Source organism: Lathamus discolor, chromosome 14, assembly GCF_037157495.1.
Source record: "Lathamus discolor isolate bLatDis1 chromosome 14, bLatDis1.hap1, whole genome shotgun sequence".
NCBI classification, from domain to species: Eukaryota; Metazoa; Chordata; class Aves; order Psittaciformes; family Psittacidae; genus Lathamus; species Lathamus discolor.
This window is the reverse complement of record NC_088897.1, coordinates 10370005-10393522: the sequence shown is the minus strand read 5'-3', so window position 1 is coordinate 10393522 and position 23518 is coordinate 10370005. Positions and strand designations below refer to the sequence as shown.

At 41.8% G+C, this 23518-nt stretch overlaps 1 protein-coding gene across 1 annotated transcript; it reads left to right on the top strand.

Moving 5' to 3' along the window:
- Positions 1 to 6: 6 nt before the first annotated feature.
- RPA1 (replication protein A1) lies at positions 7 to 22836 on the top strand. Its single transcript, XM_065694738.1, has 17 exons — positions 7 to 119; positions 437 to 484; positions 748 to 826; positions 1356 to 1464; positions 2190 to 2278; positions 6869 to 6955; positions 8097 to 8229; positions 9144 to 9246; positions 10374 to 10442; positions 10571 to 10763; positions 11871 to 12010; positions 13497 to 13645; positions 14915 to 15047; positions 16365 to 16541; positions 17811 to 17918; positions 21356 to 21442; positions 21807 to 22836. The coding sequence occupies exons 1-17, from the start codon at positions 87 to 89 to the stop codon at positions 21909 to 21911; spliced, it is 1842 nt and encodes a 613-aa protein (XP_065550810.1). The 5' UTR covers positions 7 to 86; the 3' UTR covers positions 21912 to 22836.
- Positions 22837 to 23518: the final 682 nt, after the last annotated feature.

Sequence of the window (23518 nt, the reverse complement as noted above, 5' to 3'; positions counted from 1 at the left end):
AATCGCGCGCCGGAAGGAGGAGGGCCGGCTCTGGGCGGCGGGAGGATTTGGCGGCGGCGGCGGAGCGCGGCTGGAAACGCATCGCCATGAGTGTGGGGCTGAGCGAGGGCGCCATCGCGGTGAGGGCCGCGGGGGGGCCGCGATGGGGCCGGTTCGGGGCCGCGATGGGGCCGGTTCGGGGCCGCGATGGGTGAAGGGTTTGTGGGGTCAAGCCTGGCCCTGGGGAGAACGGGCCCGGCCCGGTCCTGAGGGAAGAAACCAGGCCCGGAGCGGGGCCTGGCCCTGGGCGGCAGCGTGGGGCGCGGCCGGGTCCAGCGGGGACGGCAGTTCCTGTGTCTTTGGTGGTTCCAGGGCATTCCCCCCTCAGCTGTGGGTCTGAGGCGCTCCCGAGCGAGGTCGTGGCACCTTTCTGAGGGTCTCCTTTTCTCTTCTCCAGGCCATAATGCAGGGGGAGAACGTCTCCAAGCCTGTGCTACAAGTCATAGTGAGTACCCTCCATTGCCTCTTGTCCAGTCCTTTGGTGAATGTGGGTGCTTCCTTGTAGGCTTCTGAGTGCAGCCAAACTTCCTTGCCAGAGGAGCCAAGCAAAGCTGATGTACTTGTGATTTTGTTTTGCATGGCTGTGCTTTTGATAATAGTGCTTACAAAACCAAAACTGAGCTCAATAAAAGGTCACTTGTTAATCACTTAATGTTTTTGAAGGGTTTCTGAGCAAATAAGCATTAATAATTTGGTTTTTCCCTGTAGAATACGCGGGCTATTGCGACAGGCAATGGGCCACCGCGTTACCGAGTGCTGATGAGTGATGGGGTGAACACGCTGTCCTGTAAGTATGACAGACTACAGTGAGAGCTTTTGTAAGTGTGGGGATGCTAAGGGTACTAAAAGTCCTGGTCTAGTGGCCATGTGCAAAGTGAAATGAGAATTGTAGAAGAATGTGGCTTCTATGGGAAACACAGACTCTGAAGCGTGCAGCTGCAATTTAGCATTTAGACAGTCATTCTCTTTTGAGACTTTCTTTGTGAGCTTTAAGCTCACAAAAAAAAAAAAGAAAATAAAATATAGACATCTATGTGTATTTTTATAACAGTTTTAAGGTAATTTAGCTTATTATTTCTGTGACTTCATTGGATATTCTAGCTATTACTGCACCCTGAAATTTGGGAAAATAAATGCAATATAGCTTGTGCTTGATTTTGGTATCTTGTCAGTGGTTACACTGTTTTCTGTGTGTTAACTAACTGAGCAAGTTATAGATCTAACACAACCCTAGGCTGGCTGGAAAAGTTATAGCCAGCCCCTTTTTAAGGCTGGACTGTGCTAATTGTTTCCATGTTTTCCTTCTGTTTCTACAGCATTCATGTTGGCCACGCAGCTGAACTCTCTGGTGGAAGAGGAACGCTTATCAGCACAATGCGTTTGCCAGGTTAACAGGTTCATTGTCAACAGCCTGAAAGATGGAAGGTATGTATGTTTCTTTTGAGCCCAGTCCTACGGAAAGGCAGCTGCACTTTCTGTAACCGCTAAATGCTTTTGATTGGGATTATCAAATGATGATGAAAATACTAAGGTGGAGGATGGAATGTGTGCAGCACAAGTAGTAGCAGAAACAGAGTGTGGCTGCAGTGGGTTCAGATATGTCTAGTACAGTGGTTTAGTAATGTAAAGTTCAGTTGGAATACTCCAAATTCTACGTAGTTTTATTAAAATTCACTTAAAATTATCTGCTGTGGAAAAGAAACTGAAGATTTCTTCTTACCTAAATGTTGTGGAATCTGGTCTTTCTTTTAGGAAAATTTGAGGGAAGGGAGGTAGGATACTGCAAACAAGAAGGGATCTGAGTGGGGGGATTGTAGGAAAACTATCATAGAATCCCAGACTGGTTTGGGTTGGAAGGGACCTTAAAGCTCATCCAGTTCCAACCCACTGCATGGGCAGGGACGCCTTCCACTAGAGCAGGTTGGTCCAAGGCCCGTCCAACCTGACCCTAGGCTATGTACATGTCTAGGAGAATATGGACTGAATTCATATTTGGGAGAGGCCTAAGTAGGAAGAGCTTTTGTCTTCCAGATTCCTCATCCAAAGAACCAGCCCCTAATGGTTTGTTCTCTTATCTGCTGCAAAGGATATTCAGAATGTGATAGACTTGCTGAAGGAAGTCTTTATTGCTGTCTATTCTGTGTTTGTAGGAGAGTGGTTATACTGATGGATTTAAATGTTCTGAAAACTGCTGATAAGGTTGGTGGGACTATTGGCAACCCAGTGCCGTATAATGAAGGTGAGTGTCCTCTGTAAACAAATACCTTTCTGAACAGACTGTTATGATAGCTTTCAGCTGGCTATTTCACTTTAAAAGCAGCAGTCAGACATGTGCAACTTTCTTATGCCTGCAGCAGACGTCCAGATCTTGAAATCCTTTCTGTATGTATAACACAAAATGGGTTTTGTCCGTACTTTAATAAACTCTTCACCATGGCTGAAAATTCAGTCTCTACATGGTATTGAGAAGTATCTATACCCTATGATAACATCGACAGGCTTTTATTCCATGTTAATGATCTCTCCCTAGAGTTCCAGTAAGTATGCAGCAGCTATTCTGTGTCTCCTCCTAATGAGTAATCAAATAGATTATAATTTCTTCTGTCGGGAAAGAAAACAGGAGGAGGAAGATGTAATAATGATCTATGAAAGTATAAGACGGTGTGGAGGGGATGAATAAAGAATGATGAATCTCTTTCTTTTCTGCATTCATTTGATGCTCTTGAGTTCTCCTATTGTCAGGTGGTGGTTTTAAAACAAAGGCTGTACCACATCCCCTAAACTACAGAGTTAAATTATGGAACTTGTTGAAGTAGCTGCCGAAGGTTGGCACAGGTTCAAAAAGCAATTAGACATGAAGGAAAAATCCATTAAAGGCTGTTAAACATAACAATACATCCTTTGCATGAATGTTGGGTTCAGGAAGCACTAAAACTTAGATTGCTCAAAATACATAGAGGAGAGGATGGCATGAAAACACGGCCAGCATACAGACCAGACTTCCCTAAGCACCTATTCCTACCCTGCTACCTGGAAAACCATGATACACTGGGTGCTACCCTGAATCTTTTGGGTTCATTATGTTGCATAAGTAATTGTGTTGTTCATTTTCATGTGCTGAGCTCACAGTTCTCAGGCAAGCATTTGTTTGAAATGATATGTATATATATATCTTCCCTTCCCCTGAGATACATTCAAAAGTAGGTTCTGTTCTTCAAATTCTAGTCTTTAAAGAAGAGAGAGGATAATAAGCACTCAAAGAATATATTTGAACAGCTCTGTCATTGATGTATATACAGATAATTGCTGAAATTTAATAGCAAATTGCTTTTCTTGATCCCACCCCAGTGGAAGTGAACTAGTATCTTTTTATTACTTAGGGACCACGCATCAGTGGCAAAAATTGTCTGTAGGATATTTTGGACAGACAGTAGTGGTAGGTACACTGCTATTCTGGTTAAAAAGCTCCTTTACTAATAGAGGTAGATATTAGACTTAGTTGTGAAGGCAGAGACATCTTTCTTTATTAACTTTTCTTTTTTCCTAGGGAATTAAAGGGGCGTTTGTTAAATGAGCCTAAAAGAATCCTTTGTTCCTTTGATAGTTACTTAGCTAATTGCTGTTTAAAAAATGTGTTGACATCTCAGATTTTATGGTTTAATCCCACAGTTGCTGTAGAGACCAAGATATTCAGAATAGCTGTGGAGCAGACTGTTTTGTGCCTTTCTCCCATTTCCCTTGCTTGTGTGGTACAAGAGCTTGTGAACTATAGTGTTTTTCAGTTATATTGTTGCTTAGAAACGCCCGGGAATGTGCTATGTTACAGAACTGAGCTGAAAATATACCTTTAAGACTGTAAATTTTGGTAAAATTACCATGACTTTGATCAAAGTTGTGTTCTTTGTGTGGGTTTACAAAAGTACGCGGCGATGACATTTTCAAATCAACACTTTTGGAGATGCTACGGGTCTATGAGCATTGTAAGCGTGGTGTTGCAGTAGGTAGTTAAGAGATGCTGGATTTGAAGTGTTGTGCATTTCATTTTAGCTAACTTTTTTCTGCAGACCTCATACCATTTTATTTGATACTAAGGTTTCATCTACAGAAGACAGTAATAGTTTAGATGAAGTGTGCTTAACATGCTTCTGCTCTGCAGGGCTGCCTGATTTTGTCATGGTGGCCTTGATAAAATGGCAGAGGTATATTTCAAGTTGCAGATTCTTTAAGTTGCTGTGTATATTGAGAGATTGTGTTTCTGAGAAACACTCAGCTAAAGCACAATGAGTCTCTAAAAGCACTTTGTGGTTTTCATGGAAAAAAGTTCAGGTATTCTAAAAATCCCACTTTTGGTCTCACTTGAAGTACAGATGTCAAGTTGCTAGATCTAGGATTAAGGAATAGTCTTTCCTTGACTGTAATACCCCAGTAGGACCCAGGGAGTGAGAAGCTGGCTTTTGGCCACTTTCCACTTGAGCAGTAGGTGGTTAATCTGCCTAACAAGGAAACTGGAGACACAATCTTCTTAATACATATTATAAGAAAAGAAACCCTTTTCAGGCAGCGTTTCATAATAGTATTGAAAATGAAGACTGAGCAGGTTTTCTTCTTGTTGAAAACTAGATGGTAATGTTATTACTGTCATTAATCTCATTCAAATTACTCTGATGCTGGACTTCCTTCTTACTATGGCAATTACTTGCTACTTATGTTGAACTTCTGCCATTAATCTTTCAAAGTTGAAATGTATGTGTACTTACACGTTCACTTGAACTCTCTTCTTGCCCTTCCCACCATTGTGTTTTGGTGTACATGCTTTCAAAGTGTGTTTTCTTTCCTCCTTTCTCCCCCTCCATCCTGCTGCTCAGTTCTGGGACTGGTTTTCTGTCACCATGGCTCTGTAGCAGTACCTGCTGACAACAAATTATTGGAAGCAGAGGATGATTGTTCTACAGCTATTAAATAAGAGTGGGCTGTGTTCCTGGCTTTAGCTGAAGGTCTTGGGTTTGACTAACTCAGGATATAGAGCAGAAATGTCATTAGGTATTTCAAGTGTTTTCAGCTTCTCGTAATAAAAACTAACAGTGAAAACCAGGCAGAGGAATGAGTTTTCTGAGCACCTTGAGTGATCTGTAGGCCACCAGCCACCAAAAATCATAGTTTGAGCCTCAAACTCTACAAGTGAGAAAACTGGAGAGATATTTCTGCTACTTCTGTATTTGAACACATGCAGAAATGTGTTAATATATTCTTAATCTGTTGAGAAACACCAGCTATGGGTAGGCAGCCCTTGAAATGTGAATGTGTGTTTCATAACACGCGAAGGTTCTAATGTATGTAGTGGTCTTTGGTTTAGTTTTTGGTGTTTGGTTTATTTTTAAACCCTAGGGGAAAAAAACATTTGGACCAAAAGTAGCAAGGAAATCTCTTGCTGTTTCATAGGCACATCCCTCTTCTTCAGTACCCTTCCCCTGACCAGGCATTTTACTTTAAGTGTGTTTTGTTGGGTTTTTCCCTTTCTTCTCTCCTTACACAAGATGGGTTTAGGGTGATGAGCACTGACCCTACCTGGGTCCTCCCCGTACCTGAGGCAGCTGAGAAGGGTGAAATCTGGTTTCTCCATCTAGTGGATTCTGCAGTAAATACACATTGCTCTTTGACGTCACTGTTGCCAGGGAGATTGCTGTCACCAGCTCACCGATGTGACTCTACTGCGGCAACTTAGAGGAGCACACTGGGTTTAGTGCAAGGACCTTGTTCTGGGTTATATATAAGCAGAGGGTTACCTCTGTAGACTATGCAACATCAGGTGATGCTGCATCAGGGTCTCCCTGTGTTGCTCCGCCTTCCTTCTGTGCAATCCTTTCTTGCCCTTCTGTATGGGATTCTCTGGTTTTGCTCCTTGTGTTGCTTACGGCTTGGTCTTGACCTTCCTTATTCACTTTCCCTGACCATCTTCCTCGCATCCCAGAGCAGGGAGGTTTTGCCTGCTAAGGCCTAGGACTTCCTGCAGATCAATGGCTTAAGCATTACTTGCCTCTAAAGAGATGGGAAAATGTTGGCTATTTTCTCATCTGGAGGCAAAATAGGATAGGACAAGTATTCTGTAAAGGAATTTAAATTTTTGAACGGTAGATTAGTCTTCTAATGTACTATTTCTCTAGATAAGTCACTGTGCTCTTTTTTGTGTAATTTATCTTCAGGATAAGGCAAGTGAAAGTCCTGGAATCTGAAAAATTGAACAATATGTACTTACTATGCCATCACTTTTCTCCCTGTGCAATAGACTGCTGCGTCCCAAGAGGGACCCTGGTGAATGCTGAAATGACGACTCCATCACACCCACGTTAAATATCTTCATATTTTGGCAATAAAATATAGCAGGTGTTTTCTTTGTCTTATGTTAGCTTCAGGTTTGACTTTCCCCAGTGGGTTTTGACCATTTCTGAGTTTCAAGAGGGAATTCTACAGTTTTTTTTCTTAGCTCTTAGGTAGTAACAGAAACTACCTGTCAGAGCAGTGGAAGCCTATCACCACTGAGAAGTTGTCAAGATTACTTCAGTGCTGTCCTTTTAAATAAGTGTCAACCCCGAATTCTTTCGAAGTAGAAAGCAGTCGCTTGAGGAAAGAGATCTGACTGAAATTTCTCCATGGTAATATGGTTCAACGGAGAGCTTGCTACTGCTGTGTCTAGAACACCTGAATTTTAGCGTGTGTTCTGTGTTTTAAATTAACTTCTCTTCATGCCAGTCTTACTTCCTACCAAGGTTTAAAGGTAGTTTTAATTACTGTGCTCCCTGCTGTACTCTGTGGTCTCTCTATTTGATTACAGGGCAAGGGCAGCAACGTTCTTCAGCTCCAGCGGCAAACCCAGCACCCAGCAAACCACAGCAACCAAATGGCAATTTGTCAATGGCAGGTAAGAGTAATCCTGGGCAGGAATTCTGCTTTCCATTTCTGTGGTGCAAAACTGTAGTTTAAATTAGGAAAAGAATGTTTCTGTGATGGTGTTGCACAAGAAACACTTCATTAAACACTAACCCATAGCTTGACAAGATGAATTCTCTCAAGAGGCTATTGTACACTTGGATTTAATAATAAATTCTTAAAAACAGGGGGAAAATCTGTTCCACTTCTTTCTTCTTTCCCAAGGGGAAAAACTGATGGAGCATTGTAAACTGAACACCTAGCTGATGGAATTGTGCATTCTTGAAACAGTGCTCTATGGACACCCAAGCAGGTTGCAGTGTGGAGCTGGCCAACAAATGTGTTACTGATGCTGAGGTGCTGAGGCCAAACAATTTGGGTGGTACAGGACTGAAGTTATTTGATAGTGTATCTATAAATGCAGGGGGTTTTGATCAAGGCTCTAATGAGATGCTGGAAAAGGCTGTCAATTTAAATGTCAGCTTGTAGACTTTTTTTAAAGCAAGAAAGATGTCAGTCCTAGCTCTTGGTGCTGCTTTAACTTGTCTGTGTTTTTTATCCTTGTGTTTAAGAAGTAGTTTAAATAGTAAAATTCTGACACTTGCTTATTGCAGCAGAAAACAAGCTCTTCCTTCCTGTACTTAAAGCTGATTGTAAGAGTTTTATGCTTATACATCGCCAAGAATGAGTTTAGAATTAGCAGTATTCCTTTGTGTCAGGAAATTATTTGATTGTGGAGTACTATTCCTTAGTTATTCCCTTAAATGGTGTAGATCTAAAGTTTGATGTGCCATATTTTAGATGATTTACTACTAACTAGTTGTTTCCCTCTTAAACATGGTTTAAGTGATTGACTCTGGGCACATCCCCACTTCCAGTGTAAGTGCTGTAAAGGTCTGAGAGTGTCTAGGAAATACTCGTGACCAAGAGTAGAAATGATTCCATGAACTTTTAGCCATGCTGTGGTGTCCATGTGAATGGAGCTTTAGGTGCCTGCCCAATGTTAAGTCTTCTGCGCAGCTCCCCATAGCTTGGAGGGAGTAGTTCTGCTTCACCTTGCACCATGAGCTGGTTTTCACTGGCTTTTGTCTGCAAGGCTGAAATTCTTTGTGCTCTGCTCTGGTTTTTGAAAGGTCCTGCTGCTCCAAAGTACCACCCTCCCTCAAACCAGTTTGGTAAAGCAAGTGCTCCCAGCACTATGAAGACACCAGGGGGATCACAGGCCAAAGTAGTGCCGATTGCCAGCCTGAATCCGTACCAATCAAAGTGAGTTACTGTGATGTGCCAGATATTACTCAATGTCACAGGCCTGAAGGAACAATAGCTTCCTTTTGCTTTCTCATGTATGACTCTCTGTCAAATCATTCTTGGAGTGCTTTTGACTTTATTGGTTAACTTTAAACAAATGAAACCAACAATAACAGCAAAACCACCCAGAGAAACAAACAAAAAACTCCCTCCATAATTGTATGGGCTTTGGTTTGGGTTTTGTTCCTTGTTTGGTAGGGGGTTTTGTGCTGTTTTGAGGGGGGGATTAATTTCATCAACGCTCTGACAATCTAAGGTTTGCTTCTGCATTGTCTTGGTGAAGTTCCCCTGCTGAGCATGATAGGTTCTTAATATTTTAGCTGAAAATCAATTGACTTCTCTTTTTTTTTTTTTCTCCTAAAGCAACCTTTTTGGTAACTTAATGACAAAACAGCTCAGTAAGCTATTCACTTCGGCTACTGTTCTGTTGAAAAGCATGAGGATGTAATTATGTCGTGAATGACATTTTTAAGTTATGCGAACTGATTTGATTACCCGAGTTAAATGTGAATCCTATAATTGAGCTCTTGAGTTCTAGCATGGCTTTTCAGAACAGGCAAACTGCTGTCTGAGAAATGTACCCTGGAAGAGTCAAAGATTTGAGACCTGCTTCTGTGCAGAAGGATTGTTTGCCATTATTATCATATGAGATGCTTTATGGCTGGCTTTGTTGCTTTCTCTACAGCTTTCTACCTTTAGTGGTTTAGGCCATTAAAATGGAAAGCAGCCGAGAAGCAGGTAGAGTTGCTGAGGTGCAGTGGGAAGATTCTGGCTTTTTAAAAGTGACATTCCAGTTCTAAAGGTTTGTCAGTTCAGTCTGTTCTTAATATAAGAAACAGTGCATAGCACACTGATTTCTTGCATGATTTCAGGTGGACCATCTGCGCTCGTGTTACCCAAAAAGGCCAGATCCGCACATGGAGCAACTCCCGTGGTGAAGGGAAGCTCTTTTCTATAGAGCTGGTTGATGAAAGCGTAAGTGTCGTATGTTGAGGAAAAGATAATGTATGCCAGATGCTGATGAGCCCTTCATAAAAACAGACTAGGGAAAATAAAGTGTATTGTAGGAAATGGTGCTTTTTATTACAACTGAAGCTTGTGTTTCTGTAGTCATTAATTGAGCATCAACGACCCAGTTTTACCCAGAATTGAGTCTTAAATGTCTGGTGTTACTGATTATTTTTCATCAAACTCTATCGTCTGTGACTGAATTTTTGCAGATTCAAGATATAGTTGTTTATGGAAGCTGACAGCCTAATATTGAGGTTTGTGGTGGTTTCCTGTGGATTGAGACTGGGGTTTCATCCTTTCTTAGATCCACCTTACAAAACAGGAGTGAGAGGAGCATTGCCTCTGAGTTATTATAAGCTTTCATTTCCATGAGGAAATCAGAGTGCAAATTATTGTAATACTAGGAAATTTCATCTGTGGTTTGTTTGGGGAATGGTATCTGGTTAATCTAACTAAACTTGCAGTTTGTCAAACCTCTTATCAAATTACAGCCTCCTGTCATGAAAACAAACAAGATTCTGCTAGATTATGTTTAGTATAAAATGCAAGGTTAATAATGTAACATGGTGCCATCAGCCATTTGTTTTCTCTGCATACTGTCTCTATTCAGATGTAAAAAAACCCCAACCCAATATTTATATCCAGCGATTTTATAATTGTTATTAATTCTTACTTAAAGACTTGACATATCATGTGTGAGTGGGAGACAGCACAATATACTGTGGGCTAACTTGTGGAGCTGTGGGATCTATCTGAATTTTCTCTTTGCATGTAATGACAATCAATGCCAGGTTTATGAGTACCACTTCAGAGGTTTATATATATGTCACCCTTACGCATTTCATTCTGAAGCTCGAGATATACTAATGAGACTTGAAAATGAGATTTGATGGTCAGGTGTAGAACAGGTTGTTTTATCTATAACTACAAATGTGAGGAGAATGTTGTTTGTTTCTCACATGCCTGGAGCTAGCCTGGCAGACCACATTGCGTCTTGTAGAACTGATGCCACTTAACATTGCAAAGATTTCTTTTTAGTTTGTTTTCATGCTGAATTTCAAGCTCTGACCAGCTCTCCTGTTTTCCTGCAGGGTGAGATTAGAGCTACTGCATTCAATGATCAAGCAGACAAGTTCTTTCCGCTCATTGAATTGAACAAGGTATGGTAGCATTGTGCTTTCACAGACTGACATGAGCTAGAAAAGAGAGGATTTTTAAAGGTGAACACAGTCTATTTTCTGTCTCTGACTTCTGATAATATCCTCTGTTTCATTGCTTTCTCCTGTAGGTATATTATTTTACCAAAGGCAATTTGAAGACTGCTAACAAGCAATATACAGCTGTTAAGAATGACTATGAGATTACATTCACTAATGAGACTTCAGTTGTGCCCTGTGATGATGCCCAGCATCTTCCATCTGTTCAGTTTGAGTTTGTATCCATCTCTGACTTGGAGAACACACCCAAAGACTCAATTGTTGGTCAGTCTAAGTAGCAAAATGGCAAGCTTTAAAGCTTTGAAGTTTTACTTTTGTGTCCTGAATGCTAAGGAGGTAGCGAGCATACAGTGCTTCTAGTGGCGTGATCTCTTAAATAGCCAGTGGTGGTTGCCATTAAAAATACCTTGTGCAGCCTTCCTGTTAGGACGCCTTTGCCCTCTTCTGCTAACAATATATAATAGTTTTCCTTCAAACTCGTGCTTCAAACAAGGGCCAGTAACTGATACTTGTTTATTGTACTATGATTACTGTTTTGCACAGAAAAGGGCTGAGAGAAGAATGTCCTTGCTCAGCACGTGTGCGTTTCATACCTTCTGTGGTCTTGCTCTCTTTCACTATCTAATTATCTCTGTAGTGATGTTGGCATGATTTGTTGCATCCAAGTCCAAGTTGCATGACTGTTTTGGCTTGCTTTGTGAAGTATTGGAGGTTTGTTTTTCTGTCATTGGTTGGGCAGAGTACTCCGGAAAATCAGAGGCTGGGGTGGGGGCGAGGGTTCTCAGGTTTCTCAGGCACAAGATGCATGTGATTCAGAGGCTTTCAGCTAGCAATATTAAAGGTAGATCCGTGATATAAAAAATAGGATATATTTAAGGGGTGCAAAGAGGATGGTGCAGTCTCTTACTCACCCAAACATGCAGACTTAAGTTTAAATTACACATCACAGTCATGGGGCTACAGTGAAGGCACCAGCCAGTTGCTTTACAGTTGTGTTACCATCACTTTGATACCTCTTGCCTGAGAGACTTGTGTTTAAACAGCAAGAGTGAGTATTACAGGATCAGGGCTGAAATCCTTTGGCAGAATGTGATGGGAAGAGATAGTACAATGCCTTGATCTCGCTAATGTGCTGAGGCTTGCATTCATGAATATCTTAATGAATTCATCAACAAAATTAAAGCACTGAAGAGTTCTGTACTGGAGCATTCCTACCATAATATGCTTAATTTCCATATCAGATTTGATTTGAATAGGGAGCTAGGATACAAGGTAGAAATCTGACAGTAGGTTTGAATTCTTTTCTTGTGATCTTGTATTCCCCAATTGTGACCCTTGGGTAACTCTAACTCAATTGTAACTGTTTTTCAGATGTAATTGGAATTTGTAAGAGCTATGAAGATGTCGCTAAAATTACAGTGAAATCTAACAATAGGGAGGTATCAAAGAGGAACGTGTATCTGATGGATACATCAGGGAAGCTGGTGACAGCTACGCTATGGGGAAACGAGGTATGTTCAGTCTTACCTGTTCTTAAGCAAAGGTCTCTTTGTGTAGGGTGAGGAAACGAATGTGCTGTTGTCATCCAAGACGGACATAGCACTGAGACAGAGTCCTGGGTGCTTAAGGATCAGGGCAGAGAGAAGGTGAAAGACTGTCTGGTTTCATTCAGGTGTGATGTTCTTAACCTTTCTCTGACAAACTGCTGACGTGATCTGACTAATGTGTTCTGAACAACTGCAGACATTATGTCTCAAACCAGAAGACTTAAGATAACAGGTTTCTGGCTTAGGAAAGGATATGAGTTGCAGTTTGATTATGGAAAAGCCTGGTGGCTACAGTGGTCTCGTTTGAGATGAATTTTATTCATAGGGTGGGATACATGTTACCATGCATAAATTGCTGCTTAACGAAGGGGTTGAGAAGCTGTATCTCAGAGCCTTAGAATTTCAAGTTTGAGTAGTTGCAGTAAACATGCTGCTTTGTCCTGTTAACAGGCTACTTTGTTTTCCACTGGTGTTGTAGATACTCAGGGATTTATATTCCAGTCTATAAAATGAGAGTGATCCTGCCAGCTTGACAGTGATGCTTTATGGCTAAATGATCAAGTGCACTGATAGTGGAGATAGCTAAACACTGTTAACCATCTGCTGATACAACTGAAGTAAACTGAAGCTCAGTATCGCCAAGTTTTGAGGCTGAACAAGGTTGTTAAAGGAGAAGCTACTGGTGATCAATTCCTGCCATAACTCTTCCAACAGAGATCAGGGTCTGCATGTTACACAGTCACTGCCCTAAATGCTGAGATGTGTTTTGTGTTCTCTGCGTCTTATGGATACATTGAATGCTACTGCTAACTCCAGCTTGTTCATAATCTTTAAGCACATGACCCTCCCCTTGCTTGCTAAGTGATGTGGGGTCCAGAAAATCTATACCTTTCAAAACCTCTCTCATGCCAAGAGGTTCTTTGTTAGTGTCAGGCTCCTCGGATAACAAACTGATGGCAATTGAACAGCATTAAAGCTGCTATATGAGATTAAAAACAGAAAATGGAAAGTCAGGAGAAAGTGTTTGGTCAGCACACCTGCACTTCTGCTGTTTCAGTTGTAGTAGAATAGACATGACTGACTCAGTCAAGCCAAGTGAGTGGTTTCATCTCCTGAAGGGTCTAATCTGACCAAATAATTCCTCCTTTTTGGAGAAACCTCCATTCCCATAACCCATTCCCCTTTCTAAAATTGTCCTAATGGACGGGACCAATCCCTTTTTTCCCCACCTGGCAGTGTGACTTAAGGATCTCTGGTTCCCCAGGAAATGTTCGGATTGCAGCTTTATTTGTTAGCTGCTTTAAACTCCCAGTGATAGCTTATCTTCTAAATACAGCAAGATAGTTTGGTTCACATTTGATCTCTTGTCGTGCTCTGTGAGTTATGACCACAAGTTCAGTACCTTCACTGTAGCACACTGCTAACGTGTTCTGTTTTTTCACACATGCAGGCTGAACAGTTTGATGGTTCTAGACAACCTGTGATAGCCATCAAAGGAGCCAGAGTCTCTGATTTTGGCGGTAGAAGCCTGTCTGTAATGTCCTCGAGTACAGTTGTCATCAACCCTGATACCCCAGAGGCTTTTAAGCTCCGAGGATGGTATGACTGTGTGTTTATGTCGATATAAATGTATTAACCTGCTGTGGAGTATTTGTTCTACTGTTTTTCTGTATCAGAGCAGTCTGTATAGTACTGAAGAAAGGTAGCAAAGGAGATGGATTCCAAGGGTATAGACACTTCTCTTTCTTGAAAGCACTGGAGCCTGAAAGGCTGTCTTCAATTCAGAAGCTTGTAATTCCATGACAGACCTTGCAAAATCGAAATGGGAGTAGTGCATGCTAACCCAAAGCCTTGGAAGGCAGCATGAAATCAGACTTGACCAGCTCCACTTTCTGAGGCATGATCTGAGAGAACACTATTTCATTCTCAGCCTTGTCTCATGGTGTGGAATCTGATACGTGCTCTGTATGGACTGGAGGAGCTATGTTCTCTTCTTCCAGTGTGTATTCCTTATTAGACATTTTTCAGGTAGCAAACTTTTTTATTGCTGTCAGGAAAACAGTGATTTCTTAGTGGTTTGTAGCTTCTGCTGTAGGTAGTTGCTAAATTGTCTGCTATAGCTGCTAATATGATGGCATGTGGCATGTGTACAAGTCATGTTGAGTGCTGACAGCATCAGATTCGTGAATCCTGGGTTTTCAGGTTCTAGTTATATCACCCAAACATGGATAAAATACAGTGGCTTCCTCCATTTGTCATTGGGCTGTGGCTCTCCTGTATTTATTGAAGATAAGACGGATTGGGGGGTTTAGCTATTACTGTCACACTTTTAAGTTAATTTTTGTGAGTCTCATTGGTTACTCGGATCACAGAAGAACCCCACCGCAGCAGGATGGCAGCACAACCTCTGGCTGCAAAGCTGTCCTTTCTTACTTTGACAGAGAAAGCGTAATCTATTCAATGTGCTTTGCTTTTCCTTTCGAAGCTGCTGGGAAGATAATAGTAGCGTGTAATTTAATTTTAATTATGGAAATATCTTGATGCCCTCAAATCTTGTTATCTGGCTTCCTTTAAGGAGCATGCAGTGCATGGCTTGACCACTAGCTGGCAAACAAATTGCAGTTATATAGAACAAAGCTTGTCCTCCTTTTGTGGGTCTGTAAAATACAGTGCTAATTAAGTCAGACTATTAACTTACTCCAAAATGCTATTTTTGTTTGCAATAGACACAAATTATTGTAATAGTTTCCTTTGCAGTCATTGATAAAAAAGTCCCTCATGTATTAAGTCCATGGAACTAAATGTGAGCTTTCGATAAGTGTGTATGGTCTGCTATCTGAAAATAGAAGTGCATCTCTGTGCTTCCAGGTTCGACTCGGAGGGGCAGCTTCTGGAATGTTCTTCAATCTCTGATGTGAGGGGTGGGCCAGCACCTGGAGCAAATACCAACTGGAAAACTTTGTATGAAGCCAAAGCTGAGAACTTGGGCCAAGGAGATAAGGTAAAGCGTGGCCACTGAGTGCAAGCCTTGTGGATTGGGGAGAAAATAAAAGGCTAGACTTCAATAAGCAGAATGCCTGCATGAAATAGTCCAGTTGTTGAGCAGTATGGGCTTATTCTCTCAGAATTTATGCTAATAAATATACTTTTTCTGCTTCAAATAAATTCAGGCTTGTTGCTGCTGTTGCAACATGATATTATGTTTGCAAGAGAATTCTCAGCCTTGTATAAGTGGGGGAAGGAGGAGTTTGCCCCAAAAATGGTCATATAAATAGCACAAAGTGTTCTAGGAGAAACAGGTACATTAGGAGGAAGTGGTTTTCAAGGGTGCATGCTTGGTCAATAGAAAAGCTAGGAATAAAACTAGGTCTCTGGCATTCCAGACCAGTAACTTCTAGACTTATACTGCTTTTTGACTGCTTTTTAATTATTTTTCCCAAAAAAACTTAAATTCTAATCTGTTTGGGATATGCAAGAACTTCTTCATCAGGGATTGTAGTGATAGGACAAGGGGTGATGAGCTCAAACTTAAACAGAGGAAGTTCAGGTTGGATATAAGGAAGAAGTTCTTTAGTGTGAAGGTGGTGAGGGGCTGACACAGGTTGCCCGAAGGAGTGGTAAATGCTCCGTCCCTGGCAGTGTTCAGGACCAGGCTGGACAGAGCCTTGGGTGATGTGGTCTAGTGTGAGGCATCCCTGCCCATGGCAGGGGGTTGGAACTGGGTGATCTTGAGGTCTTTTCCAGCTCAAACCATTCTGTGATTCTAAGGGAAAAAACCCTTACCTGTAACTCAGCTCTTTTCTGTGCTTCTTAAGCAACCTCTGTTTATCTGCTGAAAGATTTGAGCGTGGCCTTAAGCCATTAGGATGATTATTTTAGTATGGTGAGTGGGTATTTTGTTCTGCAGGCTATACTTTAATCAAATGCTTATCTGTAATACTACACAGGAGCCTTTCTGGGTTTTGTATTGGCTCCCAAAAGCAGCATAGGAAAGCAGAGAATCTTAATCCTGTGAAAAAGTGGAGATTTGAACAGACACAATGGCGAAGCAAATATGCTTTATCTAAAGAAAACCCAGCAATTGGAGTTCCCTGCGATGGAAACACAAAATCATCTTGCTGTAGGGGCTTTAGTTAACATAATGGAAGCCTGACAATTATTGCAACAGAGGGCTTGATTTCCAGTTTCCCAATAATCCGGAGCTGTTAAGCTTTCTAATCCTAAATATCCCAAGTATGGGGTGCCTTGCTTTTGTAGTTAATTCGGAATTGGAAAACACTGAGTATTTTGAGGCTAATTTGCACACTCACTCTCCTAGGCGGATTATTTTAGCTGTGTGGGCACAGTCGTACATCTGCGCAAGGAGAACTGTATGTACCAGGCATGTCCCTCTCAGGATTGCAATAAGAAAGTGGTAGACCAGCAAAACGGACTGTATCGTTGTGAAAAGTGTGACAGTGAGTTCCCCAACTTCAAGTACCGCATGATGCTCCTGGTAAGTAAATGGATTAGAGGGAAGAGTGTGTTTCTTGCCCCTTTCCCATGTACAATCCAAACAAATCTTCCCAGAGAATGAGGTGTTGGAGTATTGTGATGCCTGTGGGTTCGAGGGTATTGAAGTGGCTTGTGTGCTGTACCTGAGTGAGGGATGTTTCATTGAGCTGATGAGCAGTTTGTTTTGCTAGTACTCCAATTAAAAGCTTTTTGCTTTGCCAAAAAGTTGATGCTAGCTCAGTTGCTTCTGGTTTCCAAGTGTACTATGCAGTGCAGAGTACAGATGGCCTACGCCTCTTCAGTAGTGAAGATAAACTGAAGTAAATGGCATTTCTGGAGAGCAGTAATTGCACTTTTACAGCTGCTACCTATATTTAGTACATTCGAGGTTTTTTTTTGGTAGGTATTGTTCTGTCTCATGTTTTAATGGAACTTGCTTCAGGAGGCTGTCTGGGGATCATTATTGTGATGCCCACTTATACCATAAGCATTGAACCTTGTTCTGGTTTACATTAGAAGTTAGAGTTGTATCTGCTTCTCAGAAGTGCTGTGCCAGGTGGGCATGCAGGGAGAAGGGAACTACCCCTGCAGCCTCACTAAAACACAGACTGCTTCGGAACAATTTTTAGTGGATAACTTCTAGGAATGCAGAACTACTTGACATAGCAAAATCATTCCTGTAGAATATAAAGGGGCTACTGAGGGTACAGTCAGAACAGTGTGTCTCCTATTTTCCCATTCCTAATTGTCAAAGCAGCCAGGAAATGCATGTTAGGCTAGTACTTCATCTTTTTACTGCTCTGCCTTGTCCTTGAATGTTTTGATAGTTTCCTCATAACGTAGTATTACATGTCTTAAGTACTCGGGTATGCACAAAGTAAAAGCAGTTTGTAGTATCACTGGTGTCCCCCTTGGAAGTGGCTGTACTGGGCTACTTCTTGCTCACAGCTCATCTGTGACAGCAGAGCAGAGCTGCATATCCCATTAGTATGTACCATTGTGATGTTGTTGGCCTTTTCTTGTGACACAATGTACTGTCAATATTAACTTGAGTTGTAACTGTGACATTCTATGGAGCTTTAAAAAAGAAGGTGTAAAGTCAGTGCCTTCCACCTTCAATGATGGAAAGTAGCTACAGTACACAGGGCTCTCATAGCTGCTGGAAATCTAGAACTCTCTATAGCAGTGAAATAAATTACTCTTCTGTACTGTCCTCCTTGAGGAATAGGCAAGTGGGTGAAATAATCTTTTGGGTTTGGTTGGTTTTTAGGTGACCATTGCAGACTGTCTGGAATATCAGTGGGTGACTTGTTTCCAAGAGGCAGCAGAATTCATTCTTGGACAAAATGCAGCTTTCCTGGGAGAACTGAAGGAAAAGGTCAGTCAGTAAAGTGTATTTTTAGTGAATCTGTGGAAGTTGAACTGTGTTCATTCATCCTGCTCTTGGCTGCTCACACATTCGTTGCTTGCTTTGATCCTCCTGGTAAGGAAATGTTCTTGGAATACTGACTTTGAGAGACACTGGCACAGGGTGCCCAGAGAAGCTGTGGCTGCCCCATCCCTGGCAGTGTTCCAAGACCAGGTTGGATAGGCCTTGGAGCAGCCTGCTCTAGTGGAAGGTGTCCCTGCCCGTGGCAGGGGGTTGGAACTGGATGAGCTTTAAGGTCCCTTCCAACCCGAACCAGTCTGAGGTTCTGTGATATGACTCTATGTACACCAGTACTGATTCATCAGCGAGCATGATCTCATCCTTGTGTCTGCACATACAGCACTCCTAAGTCAGCAGGGGTGGCAAAGGCAGTGGATTATGTTGGAGTAGTTGCTGTGGAAATTAACAGCATTATTAAAGAGTGCCATATGAAAGGGATGTCCTGCCTCATTTGGCAAGAGTTTGATGTTGCCCATTCTCTGGGTGATAGGCCAGCTCAGGGCCTGCCAGCCTAGGAGTGTTCTCCAGATGTTGGGCTTCAGTATCTTTTACAAATTCACAAATCACTGCCTTTCCCTAATCCATAGTTCTTGGCAGGGACTTGTTTACTCTCCTCAGGATTATTTTCCATGGGCCATCTGCCTGGAGACACAGAGATTTGCTTGGTTTCCCCCATAGTTTGCTCCCACAGGCAGTCTGTCTACCTCTGAGTTCTTTTGGCTTTGAAAAATGAGATCAGCCTGTCCTCATCACCTGGGACCTTGAGAGACAACTGAGTCCTACAGCCTTTAGAGGGCTGACAGCTTTAACACATGTTAAACTCCAGTAGAAAGGACAGGCTGTGTTATCATTGTACCTAGATTGGAAGCATGTGCAAAAGAATTGGTTTAGCCGTGAACAGTAGCAACATTATCCCTAATGTGTTCCAAAAAATTGTTTACAAAACCAGAAAGTTCCAGAACACTTTGTACGTATCTTTGTAAGTAGGCAGGAAGCTTTTTGAACTAATACATTTTAGCCCACTGCTGAAGGCTCTTCTCCCTGAAATACCACCAGAAACTTGGTGGGTCATGTGAAAACGATGACTTCTAAAATAGGTCATTGGCAGAGATGCTCAAGTGATCTTTCCTTGACAGATTAAAACAGTTCTTAAGGTTGTAAATCATTAAACAGTAACATACAGTACATTTTTCCCTTTGTCACTGTGTGCTTCTCCGCTGCATTTTCCTTTCTTGCAGCCTCAATCTTTTCCTGATTTTTTTTTTCTTTTTTTTTTTTTTTGAGTTGTCTGCTATATAAAATCTGTGTGGTTTCATTTTGGTTTTTAAATGATGATATAGAAAGCAGAATAAGTTCTTGAATTGCATATGAGTGTTGATGTACTCCCAGGCTGGATCATACTGGGGCTTCATAGATACACCAGTTGTTGGTTAACCCATTGCTTGGCTGAGGGAGGGAACTGAAGCATGGAGGGGTTGTTGAGGCTGTTGTCCTGCTTGTCCTGAGACACTGGTATAGACCTCATTGCTTCTGGAAAGCAGGGCTAGTTGTCCAGTAATACATATACAAGAATGGGGTTTAGACACTCCTGCACCTGGCTGCCTAAGGTAAGTGGTACAAAGCTTGTGGCTCTGGGATGCTCAGGTTTTGTGATATTATGAAGGCTGGACACCTCTGTTCTGAAGGAAGCTGTATTGCTCTGGCATTCTAATTAGATGCGCTTGTGCTTCTGCATTTCCATTCTCAGACATTCTTAACTAGTCAATATTTTCTTACTTCACTCCTGCTGAATCTCTGCTAGAGTTCAAACAAAATTTCTTAGTCACCTTTAATGCTGAAGAAAACTGGGTGGGGAAGGAGAGACAGCAGATCCTATGTAACAGTGCAAACATGTAATGTCTTTTGAAGAGCTGCCTAATGGAAATGGCTGAGGGTAGAAAATGGAACATAATGTGGAATGAGCTCTTGAGCAGGAATGCTTTGTGTTCCAGGAGAAATTGGTTTTGATTTGACACTTTTATGAGCCTTTAAAAATGGTGCTTGATGCGTTTTCAGTGAGCTTTTCTTAGTGGTTTTTCTCTGAAGACCTGATGCAGTACCCTGTGAAGTTGGTGGGAGTCTTTCCACTGCTCACAGTGTATATTGAGTCCACACACAGGCAGTGACCATGCTAAGCATAGATATGCATGGAAGGTTTTTCATCTGCTTTTCCACTGTGCTTGTTACCAGAGGAGGTAATGTAGGGTAGCAGTGACTGGTATGCTAACGGCATTTTCCACTCACTAATGGTTAGTATCGTTTGTGGCAGAGCTGGAAACAGAAGCCAAATGCTTTATTAAGGGAGTTTTCTTATCCTCTAATCCATACAATGGTCAGAAGAAGGGGTTTTTAATATTCAGGAAGGATATGCCTGAATTCTGCAGGCTGTGAAACTGGCTACTCCTGTTCACCTTCATTTGTTGTGTTTTTCTAAACCTTCAGAGAATCACTGTGTAGTGTAAAATAGTGCTGGGTGCATTTAAAAACAGCAGATGTAGCACTTGGAATGGGAGTGAAAGTGAGGTGGGTTCAGCTCCAGATCAGATGCTCTATCTGCTGCTGGAGTGACTGATGAAGTCAAGTGCATCTGGTAGATAGATACATTAATAATTACTCGCCTGTATCATCGTGGGGCTGCAGAATTGTTGAGGAATGTCAGCAAAGGTTTTTTACAACTAATTTTTACCAAAATAAACTTTTTTTCTCCACGGTCTCCACAACTTGTCTGCTTCTCTTCTCCTGTTTTGACAAATTGTCTGTTATAAATGGTGATGTTTGGTGTTCATATGGTAATTAGAAGCAGCTTATGTTATAAATATGAGTTTTCTAATGGTTATAAAAGCACGTTTGGAACATGCATCCACTCTTTTTTAATAGAACATTCTCTTAAATAGGTCCATGTCAGCATGTGAAGGATAGATAGAGCCTTGATGGAGAAGCAGAGAAACAGAATGCCTAATGAGACAATTAATGAGGAAATAATTAACTCCATCAGTGTTTGTGGTCACAGCAGAACATCAGAATGGGCCAGTTGAGCACCATGAGGGAATCTCATGTAGGTTTATTGTATTGTCATTCTGTACACTTGGTTGCAGGTTTGGCGCAACTATGAGGAATTTTGCTTAGGGAGTTAAAAAGCCTTCACCTTGAACTTAACTTTTTCTTTAAAACTTAAAGTTATGGTTTTGGCATCTAAACTGTGATGGAAGATTCAGCTCTGCCTCCATGATCCAGTTAGTCCCACTGTTTTGCCAACCTCGGCAAAAGAGGAGCTGTTCTGAAAGTTCATGGCATTCTCGGAAGCCTGGAGTGGCTGCAGCTGATATCTGCCTTTGTCCTTCCCGCAGAACGAGCAGGCCTTTGAAGAAGTGTTCCAGAATGCAAACTTCAACACGTATGAGTTCAGGATCCGAGTGAAACTGGAGACTTACAATGTAAGTAACCCCCCCCTCCCCAAGGCAAATAATGCAGCACATGGCTTTTGTAGGTTGACTTGTCTTCGTTGGAGGTGGCTTCCTCCTCTTCGTGGGGAGAAGTTTCCAAAGATACTTGCGCACAGTAAATACTGTCAGTCTTGAGCGCTGAAGGAGGGATCCACTGTCACCAACACTGTTCCCTCTCAGGTTCATCAAACCTGGCTTGTTTTGAATGAAAACAAGGTGGGAGCTCAGGGAGTCATGTTTGTACTCCCAGCTAACCCTGGTACCAAGAGCAATATGTGACTGGGACAGAAGAAGGTTAGAACCAGATGCCTGGAGTGCTCAGAGTTCTTTTCCATGCCGTATTTCTCTTTTATAGGATGAATCTCGTATCAAAGCTACAGCACTGGATGTCAAACCTGTGAACTACAGAGACTACTGCAAGAGACTGATCGCCAGCATCAGGAGAAATGCTCAGCTATGATGAGGAGGCTGGTGCTGAGTGAAGCTAGGGCTTCCAGGAAAAGCTCAATAGATGATATTACACCGACTTGTTCCCCACTCTGTGTGTGACAATTTGGCATTAGTTACACCGTGCATGGTAGTGCAGTGTAGTGGGCTAAGTGATTTAATGCATTTCACTGAAGATACGCACTTGGTAGGTCAGAGTGCACTCTTAATGGCCATGATCTTGTAGCCTGTTGTCATCTATTAAGCTGTGACAGCTCTGAAGAGGAATCTCTAGACAGATTGCCAGGGTCTTTAGACAAACCATTCAGAACGTCTGAAGTAACTTTGCTTTCTCACAATATGTAAAGCTGAATTATCTAACTGTTGTGTCTTCCTTGCAAGAAAGTAGTGGCAACCTTGACACTTCGACTTGTTCGGCAGAGGGCTGGAGGAAGATTGTCATACAACTTTCAGATCTGGACGAAGGAGAACAGGTCTATTAGTGTGAGCTAGTTCCTTTCCATAGAATTCAAAGGCTTTCTCTTTCCACAGGTACCCATGCATTTGTTAATGCTTGGAATGGCAATATGGTAGAATTATTAATCAAAGACATATCTCTTGTATCTGAAGAATATCCTTCCTTCAGGGTTTAATAGGCTGAGTCAGATGGGTCTGATATTAATCAAAATTGTCTCTTCTGAGGAAGGCAGATAAGCATTGACTCTCCATCCCCCAGGGAAATGTTGGCAACTACAAAGCATTGCTTTAGTTTTTCTTCAATTAATGCTATAGATTTTTGACTGATTTTCCTTTTTTTTAGCTCACATTTCCTGCCTATACATACTTTGTATGTCTGTATGTTGAGTTTCTTTGGTTTTATTTGTAATGATGTTAATCAGAGACAGGTCTTTAACTAGGGGGAAGCTTTGTTTCAATAAACACTGTTTAATTCCTGTGTAGTGAATTTTGCTTTCTTTGAACACCAAAGACTTCTCATTACTGGAAAGCAATTAATTAGCTTTCATAATAAGCATTCACTGGGGGGAGATGTTACCTTATTACAAACTCTAAGGTTAGGCTGAAGAATGGAGACTTCTTTGCCTGATGTTAACAGCATGGAAATGCAGTGATATTTTCACCATTTCTGTGCTGAGAATGCTGATGAACTGGCACTTCTGGGATTTTTATTGACGTTTACACAGCAGTCTAAAACTAACCAGGCTTTGAGATTTGTTCAGACATAGAGCTAGTACAGAAAACAGTAATTATGCTACTGGGCTCTTCAGTCAGCAGAGCATGCTAGCTCTGTGTGCTCCTAATCACATTAATTATGTGTTCCCTGGCTGCAGCTCACAGCTTGGCATTTGCTGCACAGCTCCAAGCATCCAGGCAATGCTGCAGTGGGTCTCTGGTAGGAAAACTGAAACTTCTTTTGCATCGTAGAGTGCTGTCTCTTCATGCATGCAGTTGGTGCCCTTTATTTCCCCATGATTTCCTGTTTGTCATCTGAAGTCTGTAAGTTTAAGCACTGTAAATGCCACTTCCATTGATGGACATGAAGGATATTATTCAGGGCCCATTAATTGCACAAACAACCCCTTCCTCTTTCTTGGATTCTGAGGACCATGACTGGGTTCTTCT